The 14238-nt window shown below is 44.5% G+C and overlaps 1 protein-coding gene across 4 annotated transcripts in view; it reads right to left on the bottom strand.

Annotated features, from left to right (window-relative positions):
• Positions 1–14238, bottom strand: part of PPP4R3B (protein phosphatase 4 regulatory subunit 3B) — a 381773-nt gene that overhangs the window by 150164 nt on the left and 217371 nt on the right. For 2 of the 4 annotated variants that reach the window (XM_086927499.1, XM_086927501.1), the window contains exons 8-9: positions 1077–1226; positions 715–817 (exon numbers count right to left, since the gene is read on the bottom strand). In XM_086927499.1, the coding sequence (XP_086783625.1) occupies positions 715–817; positions 1077–1226 (253 nt within the window). The remainder of the gene's footprint in view (positions 1–714; positions 818–1076; positions 1227–14238) is intronic. The other 2 variants (XM_086927500.1, XM_086927502.1) reach the window with 1 other exon arrangement.

The following is a 14238-nucleotide window of genomic DNA, read 5'->3' as shown; positions in this document are numbered from 1 at the left end:
TTATTATAAATATTAACAATTAAAATATCAGTTCATACACATATTTAACCAACCCAGATTAATAAAACATACAAACGTGTCCAGTTGTCTCTAACCTGCACACAATTGCATTCCTCCAAAGCCTCAGATTATGAATTGAAGGTTTTAAAATCTACTAGTCACAAAATTAAATATAGCCTTTCAGGCAACACTTCAATCCATACTTTTAACAGCTCAATCCTCAAATGCCTCAACATTTACTTGGGAAGAAACCAAGAACACAGTTTGAAATTGGTTTTATGCCAGCTTTTGCAAGATACCTAGCTATATTTTCATAAAAAGACATTGAGCTGTGCTTGAAAAAGAATCCTACACAGAAGCAAGAACCGTTTAGTTATATAATCTATAAAAAAAAACATTTCCAGGGAAAGGTCCACAAGAATTAACCGTAAAGAATATTTGGTACAACTTTAAGTGGTACAGAGAATTCCATACTCCTATGAAAAGAAGAAAAATCTGTCAAATTGTAATCAACAAAAACGCACCGAGAGGCTCTCTGATGACAAGCGAACAGCAGCCTTTGAGAAACATCCACATTACTACTTCATCACCGCGGTGGATTTTAACAACCTAAACATGACAAATCTAACAAAAAAAGTTGTAATTGTTAGTGATTAGCTTCTGAAACTCCCCCAAAAAATTAACAAGGTATAAATAATAAAATAATTTGATTACCTTTTTCCACTTTATCTTCTGATGTATTTGCCAAAAGAGGTGCAGTGAGAACATGCATGCAGTGATTGTAGAAGAAATTCAGAAACTCACTTTTTTCAGTTTTCTGGAAAGACACCGAAGAAATGTATAATATTTTTAAGCATTGAAAGTTACATAAAAAGCTTACAACTGAACAAAACCACTCAACTAAATTATTTCCACAGTACATACACATTTTAAGTAAATTAGAACAAGTATGTATATTACTTATTTCAAAATAATTTACTTATTCTGAGAAACACTGCAAAAAAGTTTAACAGCAAGACTTATTGAAAGTACATTAAGTCTTTATCAAATGTATTAAAACATTAAATATTCTTTACCCATTTGCATTTTCTTACATTAGCTGTGGCTAACATGTTCTCAGGATCTATCAGAGTACGTAAAAGTCCCATTAACTGTACAGCTCCTCCAAGCTCTGGATCAGCATCACATATCATTTGTTCAATCACAACATTGATGAGGAGAATATCCTACAAAAAAGCAAAGCATGATCAGGTTACTAAAGTTGAAAGACCGGGTTTAATCTTGTGTAATTCCAAGTAAGGAATTGGGGGACCCCCTCAAAGGCAATTTCTTTCAGGTCAGGGAGAAGAGGGGAAACATAAACAAATACAGTGGAATAAACTCCCTCGTGACCTATTGATTTTTCAGGGTAGGTACTCCGATTATACAGGCATTATCAATGCAATACAACACTTTTTTTATTTTTCATTATTTATCTTCTGTAATTACCTGGACCACATAAGGAATATATGCAACCAGAATAAATTACAAAATGGCGCACTAACTTTGTACCACAAGGCATTTTAAAGTTAGTTACTTTGGAAGGATAGATCATTTCTTCAGCAGATTAGGAGAAAAATCCGTAGCAGTCAGGCTCAGTCATGTGCATCTGAGGCTCAAACATGTACTGTAGCACCAAGCAGTAGTGGAAATGTCCCAGCCATGGGAATAACATTTTCATGAAAAATCCAACCCCAAAAGGATTTTTACTTACTCTGTAAGCATCTGTTGTTGGCATGTAGTGCAGTAGATTCACATGCTTTACATAGTCATGCCACTTAGTGTTGGATCTGGATGTTTGAAAGTTCTTTTGAGTCGCAAGATAAGGTGTGTGCTCCTTTTGGTAATAGTGTGCATGGGCATCGACTTCACTGTTATATTGTTTTCCCGCAAAAGTGTGAGAACGGAGTATAAGTGAGTTTAAGTACAGAGATGTCCATGCAAGTGCAACGTCCATAGAAGTCTGGGGAGGAGGGTGGGCACATGTAACTCTACAGTACTACATGCCTAGAACAGTTGCTTACAGGGTAAGTAACAATTTGCTCGAAGTATGTGTGGCTGTAGATATACAATGCTTTGCATGGAGTGCATAGCAGTGTCCTCCAAAAAGCAGTGACTAACCAGTGGACATTGCAGTTGGTTGGAAAGGTGTACATAGCACTGCCTGTCCTACATTATCTTGTTGGTGTGCTAAAACATCCACACAATAGTGTTTGGTAAATGTTTGTGCTGTAGACCACGTAGCCACTTTACAAATGCCAGCTCTTATAGCTTTGGCAGAGCGTGTTTGGATATATTTAACGATCAGTCTAGAAATGATCGATTTTGAAATAGGTTTCCCTTCATGAGGGGGAGCAAAAGCAACAAATAGATTTTACTAAAATCTTTTGTACTGTCAATATAATACATCAATACTCTCTTAACAGCTAATGTATTGTATTGTAATTGCATTTATATAGAGCTTACTACAACTGATGAGGCGTTGAAGCGCTTTTTCGGCAAGTAGAATGCTACTCAGGGACCCATAGAGGATTAGTGTTGAATTAGTATAGTGAAACATGCAAATACATTTTAAGTGGTGGATAGGTTAGTCAGTTATTTGGATTTGGAATGATAGCAGAAGGATAGAGGAGGAAAAAAGGTTTGTATTTATATAGCGCATGTTACCCCTGATGGGGTGTTGAAGCACGCTATTCATAAAGGATACGTGGCGAATTAATATGGTGAAATATGAAAGTAATTTTAGTGGTGGATATTAGTCAGTTATTTGGAGTGAGAAGAATAGCAGAGGGATAAAAGGGGAAGAAAGGTTTGCATTCATATAGCACTTGTTACCCCTGATGGATGTTGAAGCGCTTTTCTGGCGAGTAGCACGCCACTCCGGAACTAATCAGGATTAGTGTTGAATTAGTATGGTGAAACATGAAAGTAATTTTAGAGGTGAAGAGCTCTTTCAGCTACAGAATCCGGTTGAAGAAAGAAAACAGGTAGCTCAACCAATTGATTAATGTGAAAGGAGGATACTACTTTTGGGAGAAATGTTAGGTTAGTTCAAAGAACCACCCTATCCTTATGAAGCTAGAAAAAGGGTTCTTCTAAAGTTAGTGCCTCAAGCTCACCAACAAGGCTTAATGAGGCGATAGTAATTAAGAAAGGAACAATTTAAGAAATAAATTGAATGGGGCAATTATGTAATTGTTCAAAGAGTGGACCCACAAGTCTTGTTAGAACGATATTGAGATTCCCCAAAAGTGCAGGTGGGACCCTTGGTGGTACCACTCTTTTAAGGCCTTCCATATAAGCATAATTACTGGCACATTGAATAACAATAAGTGTTGTCTGTTTTGAAGACAGGCAGCTACTGCTGCCAGATATAAACGTATAAAAGTGTAAGCAAGACCTGAGCGTTGTAAATTATTATTATTATTATTATAATTGCATTTATTGAGCGCGCAGCTACCCGGAGGTTTCCCGGCGCTAGTGAGCAAACAAAAGGTAAGGTAAGCTGAGTAGGATTCAGCACACATTTTAAGAATTAAAGAGCCAGGTCTTAATTCCCCTGCGGAATTTAAGATAGCAGATTTCGGATCGCAGGGGTTGAGGCATGGAGTTCCATAGAGTAGGTGCTAACAGTGCAAACGAGCGACCGCCCATTTTGGCTCTGTTAAAGCGCGGGATCTGAAACTTATTTTGTGTAGAGGATCTCAGAGTGTGGGTAGGAACATAATACTGTACCAAAGAGGACAAGTATTTCGGGGCTTTGCCAGTTTTGATATGATGCATTATGCAGAGAGCTTTAAATTTCACTCGGCTCTCAATGCGCAGCCAGTGCAGCTTGCGCAGATGGACGGCGACCGAGGACCTGGCAGGCAGATTACAGATGAGGCGAGCTGCCATGTTCTGAACCATCTGTAATTTCTTGGTGACCTCCTTGCAGGCACCCAGAAGAAGAATGTTCCCGTAGTCCATCCGTGAAGTGACAAGGGCCTGCACTACGGTCCTCAGGGTGTCAGCTGGAAGCATCCACGTGATCTTTCTCAGCCACCTCACGATGGTGGTGCAGGTGGCTGAGACGTTTACCACATGTTGCTTCATTGACAACTGGTTGTCAAGGAGGACCCCAAGGTTACGAGCTGTAGCTGAAGGGGCAGGAGTAGGGCCCATCTGCTGAGGCCAGTATTGCGGGCCCCAGAGCGAAGGATTTGGGCCAAATAGAAGCAACTCCGTTTTGTCGCCGTTTAGTTTTAGTTTATGTCTATGCATCCAGTTGGAGATTTGTTCCAGACCAGACTGCAGGGAAGACGTAGGCAGATGCTTATTTGTTGATAGAGAGTAGACGATTTGAGTATCGTCTGCATAAGAATAAATCGTGAGACCTGCTTGCTCAGCCAGGAAAGCTAGAGGTCTCACATAAAGATTAAAGAAAAGGGGGCTGAAGATAGAACCCTGGGGAACACTGAGAGGAAGCGTAGATGGAAGAGACAGAAGTTGAAGAGAAAACTTGAAAAGTGCGGTCAGAAAGAAAACTGGCAATCCAGGCCAGGGCAGAGCCGTCAATGCCCACAGATTTCAAGGTGGACAAAAGGATGGAATGGGAGACTGTGTCATATGCGGCACTCAAATCTAACAGAATGAGTGCCACTGTCTCCCCATTGTCCACCTGTCTTCTGATGGTCTCTGACACTCCAAGAAGAGTGGTCTCAGTGGAGAAGCCGGCCCTGAACCCGGATTGTGAGCAGTGAAGAAAATTAAAGGATTCAACATAAGAAGTAAGAAGAGAATTAACGTGCTTTTCAAGAATTTTGGAGTAGCATGAGAGCAGAGAGATAGGCCGGAAGTTAGAGGGATTATTCGGGTCCTCATTGGCCTTTTTTTTATCAATGGCACCACCATCGCGTGCTTCCATTCTTTAGGAACCATGGCTTCAACCAGTGAAGAATGCAGAAGATAACAAATAATGTTTTGTGTAGATGCATTTAGGGGATCCATTTTTTGGTTATTACAATAAATAAGGAATATTTTCCACTAAGATGCATAGCAAGCTCTAGTGGTAGGTGTATGTGCTGCTGCCTTAAGAATGGTCATTCATTCTCCTGGCAGATTTAGATAGTCAAACTCTACGACATCAGGGGCCAAATCGGCAGGTTTAGCTCCACTGGGTCTGGGTGTCTGATTTCTCCAGGGATCTGAGTGAGAGGATTTGAACATAGGTGAAGCTTCTGATGTGGAACTAGTCAGAGTTCTAGTAGTGTGGTGAACCATGGTTGAAAAGCCCATGTAGGAGCTACTAGAATGAGGGTGAGATATTTGTCTGAGCTTTCGAACCAGAAATGGAATAAGAGAGAGAGGTGGAAAAGCAAAGACAAATATTCCTGACCAATTAATCCATAGAACATTGCATTTGGATAGAGGGTGGGGGAACCCTGAGGCCATGTTTGGGCATTTTGCATTCTGTGCTGTTGCAAAAAGGTATATTTGGGGAAACCCCATTTGTGGAATTATGGGAGGACGACTTGGGGTGGAGTTTCCACTCGTGAACATGTTGCTGCATCCTGCTGAGGAGGTGTTCCGCTAAGAGATGGATTTAGTGATGCATTGCTCAACATTAAACGGGCAGATGCGTGAAAACTGTAGATAGAGCTAGGTGAACAGATTGAAGCTCTAGTAGTTGATGTGGATATTCTGGTGTTGGAGATCCCAGAGACCCTGAACTGTTAGATCTTGTAAATGAACACCCCACCCTGTGAGGGGGCATCTGCTGTTAGCACGATCTGTAAAACAGGTCGATAAACAGCTGCACTTTTAACAGGTTTTATGAGTTCCACCACTGCAGAGAGCGATGAGTGTGACTATCTACCAACACTAGATGGTTGAGTTACCTTGTGATTGAGTCCACGGTCATGCTAAACAATCCTGTAGAGGACGCCTGTTTAGTCTTCATGGGGCATGAAGACTAAAGACACATGAACATTTTGACTGTTAAGTACTGGTTGTCTTGGCATTGTGGTAGCAGCATTTGGAAATTGTGAATCCTGGCTAGATTTGGAAAGGCTGAAATTATGTTAGTGTTCAACAACAGCTCCCAGATATGATTGGAACTGTGAAGGGTGAGGATGGGATTTTTGAGCATTGATAGTGAATTCCAGCTAATGTAGAAGATTTATGTTCATTTGAGTGCGGTGATGACATAGTAGGTGTGTATTGGCTTTGATAAGTCAATCGCCGAGATATGGGAAGACATGAATGTAGGAAGCTGGCTCTGTATTTACCATACCAAAGTACGGTATAGTGTGCACAGAGTCCAGTAAAACCGCAAAGGTAGGCAGAGGTAAAAGTAGATAATAGCTTACTCTGTTTGAGGTAGTGCGGGCAAGCAGCAAGGCTTTAACAGAGGATAGGGTTAAGCATTTTTTGTACACACTCAGGCAAGAAATGATGTCACACTCAAAGACTGAACTCAGTCCAATATGTTTGTATAAAATTATTATTTAGTTATATTTTATTTTCTAGAACCAAGTAAGGCCTGGTACAGGTAAGTATCATACTTTGCAATGTTTATGCAAAAAATTATAGTTTAATGCAAGTTATAATGCAGTTGGTTGATTTACAGGTAAGTCAACAGTCAAAATTACTTTTCAGTTACTTTGTAGATTACTGCATACGTTACTCCTTGGATTACTTTTTAAGTTACTTTAGCTAATCCGTGCGATATGCCTAGATATCACTCTGGGACATTTCCTAGACAAAAAGGTAAGTAATTCAGTTTTTACACATAAGCGTTTTTTCTTTTTCTTTTTTAGAGTTTCCATACAAACATATTCCACACTTACAAGATTTTTCACAGAAAAACAGTCAAAGCCATGCAGTGGGAGAAAAAAGTGTAATCAGTTTATCGGTAATTACTTAGGTTTTGGAGTTTGTATTCTGGGGATGGAACAAGGGTTCCCCCAGGGTCGAGGAAGCACTCTCTAATCATTCTCAGCTGCACTACGGCGGCTGGGTGCAGAGTGCTGAGGCCCAATGTTATCCAATGGGGGATAGGGGGCAAAGACGTATCTGGTCTAGCACCCAAGGTGCACCCACAGCGGCACTAGGGCCGCCGGATGCAGGGTGCTGGTTTGGCATCGGGTGCCCTGTTACTTTCAATGGGGATTCTCCGGTTTGCAAAAGCACTGCAGGCTCAGGGATGAAGATCTTATGGAGGTGACCACCACTTGGAGATGTAAGTTGGGATGCTGGGTGTTGTCGGGACACCGTCGGTAGGGCTACCCAAGGCCGTGGGGCGCCGGGAGTGTCCTTTGGTGTCGGGTTTTCTTACCAGCTCCTGGTCGCGGTCGGGGGCGGGTTCACTTCGAATTGAGGCTGCAGGCGTGGCTGGAGGCAGGTTGGGAGTCACCGGATCTCGGATCAGGATCGCTATGAGACCTCCTCGGGGTGGTGGGCCACTCAAACTCGGGCGTTTAGTGCAGAGTGATGCAGACTAGCGGATTTGGCTGGAACGAGTCTGTGGGTGAACCAATCCAGTGCTCAATGGAAAAAGTCTGATTTAGGAAGGCAGGGCAGGTCATCCGGGTTCTTGGGGGGCTGCTAGCTGCAGGACACACTGGGATTTTGCAGTGGTTGGTCAAGGTCGGGAAAGGCTGGTAGGGCTGGTGCCAAGTCAGTGGGTATCGTCCTTTTCTTCTTCAGCACAGCTCTTCTGGTTTCTTCTCGTCTCAGGAGGCAAGGTTCAGGGTTGCACCTAAATACTACATTTAGGGGTGTTATAAGTAGGTACAGTGGGAGGGTGCATTAGCCTCACACTGGTTGGATGGGTCCAACCATCTTCAAGATGGAGGGAAAGAGTTGTGCTTCACCTCGCCTTCTCCACCTGAGGGGTGGGGTTGGCAAATGTGGGCACACCTCTCCTCCTAAGAAAACAAGTTACTTAACTGTAACTTTGGTTCCCCAGTATTGGTAACTTTCATGGATTCCCATGATTTTGTATCATTCCCAGTCGTCGGAATGGGAGTCTTGGTAACAAAAATAACATAGCAGTAGGTACAAAAGAGAAAGGAAAGGTCTATAATCATGAGCCAATCAGAAGAGCCTCACCCCTTAGAACCCTCCTGAAGGAACCTCGTAGCGTCAGATTTTCGCAGCCGTTGTGTAACAGTAACAATATCTGCTGGAGGCTGAGCTTCCTCACACATGGGAATCTATGAAAGTTACCAATACTGGGGAACCAAAGTTACAGGTAAGTAACTTGTTTTCTTGCGCCAGTATTGGAACTTTCATAGATTCCCATGCTTTTGTATCAGAGTAGCAAGCAATACGCAATAAAGCACATTTTGTGGCATAAATATACATTGCAACAGCCATCAGTACTTCAGAGATACAAAATGTGCATAAAGAAAAAGGCAGGAGGGATAAAAAGGAAAGCTCACCAATCATTGGAAGAGGTTCCTCAGGACTGCCTGGCCCACAGCTGTGTCCTCTTGCGTCAAGGATTCCAAGCAGTAATGCTTTGTAAAGGTGTGCACACTGCTCCACGTTGCAGCCCTGCAAATGTCTCTATGTACATTCCCGCGAAGAGAGCGGTCGACGAAGCCACAGACCTTGTGGAATGTGCTCTAATTCTGCTGGTCAGCGGCAATAGAAAATGGCACTGGAAATCCATCTTGCAATACTTTGTTTTGAAAGAGGGAGGCCCTTGCGGGGACCACCAAAAGCAATGAATTGTTCTGAAGATTTACAAATTTCCTTGGCGATCCAATAAAAATGTTAAGCACCTTTGTACGTCCAGAGAATGCAGTGACCTCTCTGCTGGTGTGGAAGTGTGAGGAAAGAAAGATTAAAGAATCATTGGTTCATTCAGGTGAAAATCCGAAGGTATCTTTGGTATGAACCTCGGATTAGTTCTTAAGATGACAGTATTCCTCTTGAATGGGAGAAACGGCTCCTGAATCGTGAGAGCCTGTAACTCCCCAATGCGTCTTGCCGATGTGAGGGCAAGAAGGAGAGCCAATTTCCATGAAAGGAATTTCAAGTCTGTTCGATGAATAGGTTCAAATGGATCTTTCATGAGTTGTGTGAGAACCAAATTCAGCTGCCAAGTAGGAGGCGGAGGCCTCACTGGGGTATGGAGTCGAAACAATCCTTTGAGAAACTGTTTAATTATTCTTGAAGACCAGAGAGAAGGTTCAATGCCGAACGTCTGCATCTAGAAATTGCTGCTAAGCGAACCTTTATGGATGAATGCGCCAGTCCTGTCTTAGCTAAGGACAAAAGATAAGTCAGAAGTTGAGGAGGTTAAGAGAAAGGATCAACACCTTCTTTCCTGCACCAAACGCAAAATCTTCTCCATTTAAAACGGTAAGTCTTATTCGTGGAAGGAGCTCTAGCCTGGGAGAGAACCGTTTTTATTTCATTCGAGATTGGAAGGTTCCTGAATTCTCGCTGCTCAGGAGCTATGCTGTCAGGTGCAATGACGATTCACAAAAGGGGGTGGTGATTAACAGAGTGTCTGAATTAAGCAGACCACTCTTACACAGTCCAAAGATCAGGGCTTGATCCATCACCGTTATTTATCTCACTGCACCATCCCAGTTCAGAACCTGGCTATATGCAAATCAGTCTGTCCCTGGCCCAGTGCATCATGGGAACAGGGCAGACTAAACTACCAAGCCAATTCTTCACCAGAAAGGAGACAAGCTACCGGGGACCGGTTTCTGGCATTTCACCCCCTTTTCTGAATCGTTTTTGTCCACTAAAGGTGTGGCAGGGTATACTCAGACATGAGTCCTTTTCTCACTGCACCATCAGGATTCAAGCAAGCCGGGCCGATGACTGCTGAAATGCCAGAAAACGGTCCCCGGTAGCTTGTCTCCTTTCTGGTGAAGAATTGGCTTGGTAGTTTGGTTTGCCCTGTTCCCATCATGCACTGGGACAGGAACAGACTAATTTGCATGTAGCCAGGTTCTGAGCTGGGATGGTGCAGTGAGCTAAAAAACGGTGATGGATCAAGCCCTGATCTTTGGACTGGGTAAGAGTGGTCTGCTTAATTCAGACACTCTGTTCATCACCACCCCCTTTTCTGAATCATTTTGTCCACCATAAGCGTGGAAGGGTATACTCAGATGTGAGTCCCTTGCTCATTGCACCATCAGGATTCAAGCAAGCTGGGCCGACGACGGCTGGAATGCCAGAAACCGGTCCCCGGAAGCATGTTTCCTTCCTAGTATAAGAATTGGCTTGGTAGTTTGGTTTGCCCTGTTCCCATCACGCACTGGGACAGGAACAGACTAATTTGCATGTAGCCAGGTTCTGAGCTGGGATGGTGCAGTGAGCTAAAAAACGGTGATGGATCAAGCCCTGATCTTTGGACTGGGTAAGAGTGGTCTGCTTAATTCAGACACTCTGTTCATCACCACCCCCTTTTCTGAGTCAGGTGCAATGAAGCTGGATCCTGATGCCAAATTTGCCCCTGGGACATTGTGAGAAGGTCTGGAATGGTCCACAAGGGAAGAGGAGGGACCAGCGACAGCAGATGGAGTTCCGTGAACCAGAACTGTCTCGGCCAAGCAGGAGCTATCAAGATCATCTTGCATGGTCCCACCTTGATCTTCCTGATAAGCCTCGGATGATCGGAATGGGGGGAAGGCGTAAACAAATGCTCTTGACCAAGCTATCGAAAGTGCATTCCCCAATGATCCTCGATAGTGAAGCCTGCTTGCATAAGACCGGCATTTCTTGTTGGTCGGGGTGACAAATAGATCTAACGAAGGCTTGCCCCACTGTTGAAAGATCTCGTCCAGAACATTTGGTTCAGTTCCCACTCGTAACTGACTGAGGATAGCCTGCTTAGTCTGTCGGCATTTTCATTCAGATCCCCTGGCAGATGCTCCGCTTGCAGTGAAATATCGTGAAGGATAGCCCATTCCCAGATTTCCTGAGCTTCCCGAAACAACGGGAGAGACCTGGTTCCTCCTTCTTTGTTCATGTAATGCATGGCCGTGGTGTTGTCCGTCCGGATGAGAACCTTCGAACCTTGCAGTCGAGGGAGAAATGCTTGAAGAGACAGTTTGATAGCCCTGAGTTCTAGGAGATTGATGTGATGAAGATGGTGCGGAGGAGACCAATGTCCACTGACATGAAGATCCTGCAGTACTGCACCCCAGCTGTCCAATGATGCATCCGTTGTCACTACCTGAGGAGACGGATCGCTTCCGAAGGATAGACCTTGGGATAGGTTTTCCTGCTTTGTCCACCACAAGGCAGCTTTTTTCATCGCTGAGGTGATTTTCACTTTGTCGTCGAATGAACCGTGAAACTGCTTCCACTGACAGTCTAGCTGCTCCTGAAGAGGACGCATCCTCAGTCTGCAGTGAGGAATTAGAGGGATGCATAAGGAGATCACTCCCAGAAGGGATTTGTAACGGTGTACTGAAAGATAACTTCTTTTTCTCAAGAACAGTGCCATGGTTCACAATTGTTCCTGTCTTTCTAATGTTGGGAAAGCTTTGTTGAGATTTGAGTCCAAGATGGCCCGCTGGAAGCGTACAGTCCTGGACAGGACAAGAGATGACTTTTCCTTGTTGAGAGTAAGACCCAGATTCTGAAAAAAGTTTCTTCATGCATTGACTGCTTCCCTCGCAGCCTCCCTGGACGGAGCCTTCAGCAACCAGTCGTCCAGATAAGGGAAGACCTGAAAGTGATTTTTACGCAGAAACGCTGCCACCGATGCCAGCACCTTGGTCAAGATTCTTGAGGCTGAGCGAAGTCCAAAGGGTAAAACTCTGAATTGAAAGTGGCTCTTGGCTACTGTAAACCATAGAAACCTTCTGTGTGCAGGGTGAATGGGTATGTGAAAATACGCATCTTCGAGATAGAGCATGGCCATGAAATCCTCTGGATTGATGAGACGTAGTATGTCTTGAAGGGAGACCATCCAGAAGGATAGGGAAATGAGATGGGTGTTGAGCTCCCTGAGATCTAAAATGGGGCGCCATTTCTCTATGGTCTTCCTTACCAGGAAAAACCTGGAATAGAATCCTTCCCCTCTTTGAGAGGAGGGGACCAGCTCTACAGCACCTTTCAGGAGCATCTGATTAACCTCTAGCCACAGATGTTTTGATGGGATGGCGTCCGGGGGCTTGGATGGTGGGATGTGTGTGAATTCCAAAGTATGGCCCTTTCGAATGATGTTTAGCATCTACCGGTCTGATCTTATCCTGGACCAGTTCTGAAGGTATTGAGATACCCTTCCTCCCACTGATGATCCTGTGGAGGTGGGCACAGTAGGATGAGCCGGGATGCCGCTACTGTCTTTTGGACGTATCACATCCTTGGCGATTCTGTTTCCCTCTATTATTCGAACAAGAGAAATTTGAGGACTCGCCTTGTTTTTGCTGATAAGGCTGGCGGTCAACTGAGCTTTTCAGTACTGCAATGAACCCAGAGATTTAGCCGTCTCTGTATCCTTCTTGATATCCTGAAGAGTGTCAACGATATGCTTCTCAAACAACACCTCCCATCAAAAGGTAGATCCAGGATCTTATTCTGGATTTCAGGTCTGAACCAAGTCGCCCTGAGCCATCCCTGGCGACGAAGAACTGCTGCACCAGCTAGTGATCAAAAGGCTGTTGTGGTGATGTCCGTGGCACAATTGATTATCTCCATTGAGGTTACTTCCCCTTCTTGTAAAATTTTCTCCGCATCACCTCTTATTTCCTGAGGCAGTTGATCTAAATGAGGCGAAATGTCACACCATAGTTGGCGATCATACCTGCCCAATATTGCCAAGGCATTTGCTGCCCGCACCAAAAGACTAGCCATTGAAGAAAATCTCTTCCCAGCGTTGTCTAACCTCCTGCCCTCCTTATCTGGAGTAGTCAAAGGAGCAGATGGGTTACTGGACTTCCTTTGTGCAGCCTGTGAAATCACAGAGTCCGGTTGTGGGTGTTCCGTCAAAGACGTTGGACCATCCTCGGGTTCCTTATATTTCTTTTCCAGGCGCGGTAGAACAGGAACTACCGTAGCTGGGTTCTTCATTGCCTTAAGGCCTTCCTTCCAAACATGCTGAACAATAGGGACAGATTTAGTAATAATCTTATATGGCTCCTTAAAGTCATATAGAAAAAACTCTGTGGCAACAGAAGGCATTGGTAGCTGGAATCTGCTAGAAGCCAATTCCATCAACTTATGGAACCCCCCGATATCCACCGGAGGGAAGTCCACCGGATCGGCACATGGTGAAGCCGGATCCGGGATGACGTATTTGTCCCATTGCAAGCCTTGATTAGGCCTGCCATCAAAGTTTTGATCCTCATCTGAGGAATCATAATGAGTGTCCAGCGGTATTGAAGACACTTGTGGAACCGGTGTCTGTGGCTGAGACATCACCTGAGTTGGCAACTCTGGAGAGACCATCGCAGGGGTCGTAGGGACAGGTAGGGCTTGAGTAGTTGAAATAGCAGCAGGCTGTGAACATATGGATTTGTAATCCTGCAGCATGTTATGGAAATCCTGCAAGAGAGAAGATGGAACAGATACCATCTCTTGCCTTGTATACTCCTGTGGCCGAGCAGAATGTTGATATGCACATTCTTGCCGGTACTCTCCTTCGAGATCAGTCTCCTGACATTTTACTAGAAGTTGGGATGGACTGTGCGCATATCCAAACGAGTCCTGATCCTCACCCTCTGAATCATCATACTCCTCCTCTAACAGCAGAGCTGGAGGCAACGGGTTAACCCTCCTTGGAAACGTCATGGCTGGTGAAATCCGTGTCATAGAAATAGTGATCCTTTTCCGCCGACGACCGTATAGTCGACGGAGTTGTTACTGGTAATGCTGCCGCCGTCGACGGAGTAGACCCAGTCGACGACGAGATGGGCGTCGTCAATGCTGTCAACGACAAGACCGTCGACACTCCTGCTGTTGTCGAAGCACTCGTCGACAAATCTTCGTCGCCGCTGCCGTCTATGTTCACGTCGACATCCACGTCAACGTTGCAGTCACCAACGTCGACGACTCCGTCGACGATCCAGTCGACGCCGACCGTACCACTTTAACTTTGGGCTTCAACTCCTTCGTCGACGGATCCTTCAGCTGCGTCGTCGACGACTTGGAACTCCTGTCTGACTTCTCAGAAGACTGAGAAGATGGCTTTTTGAAGGCTGGAGCAGTCTTCACCCCAGAAGACGGTGTAGATGGTCC

Source organism: Lissotriton vulgaris, chromosome 6, assembly GCF_964263255.1.
Source record: "Lissotriton vulgaris chromosome 6, aLisVul1.2, whole genome shotgun sequence".
NCBI lineage: Eukaryota > Metazoa > Chordata > Amphibia > Caudata > Salamandridae > Lissotriton > Lissotriton vulgaris.
The sequence above is the reverse complement of the archived record's forward strand: the minus strand, read 5'-3'. Positions and strand labels throughout refer to the sequence as shown.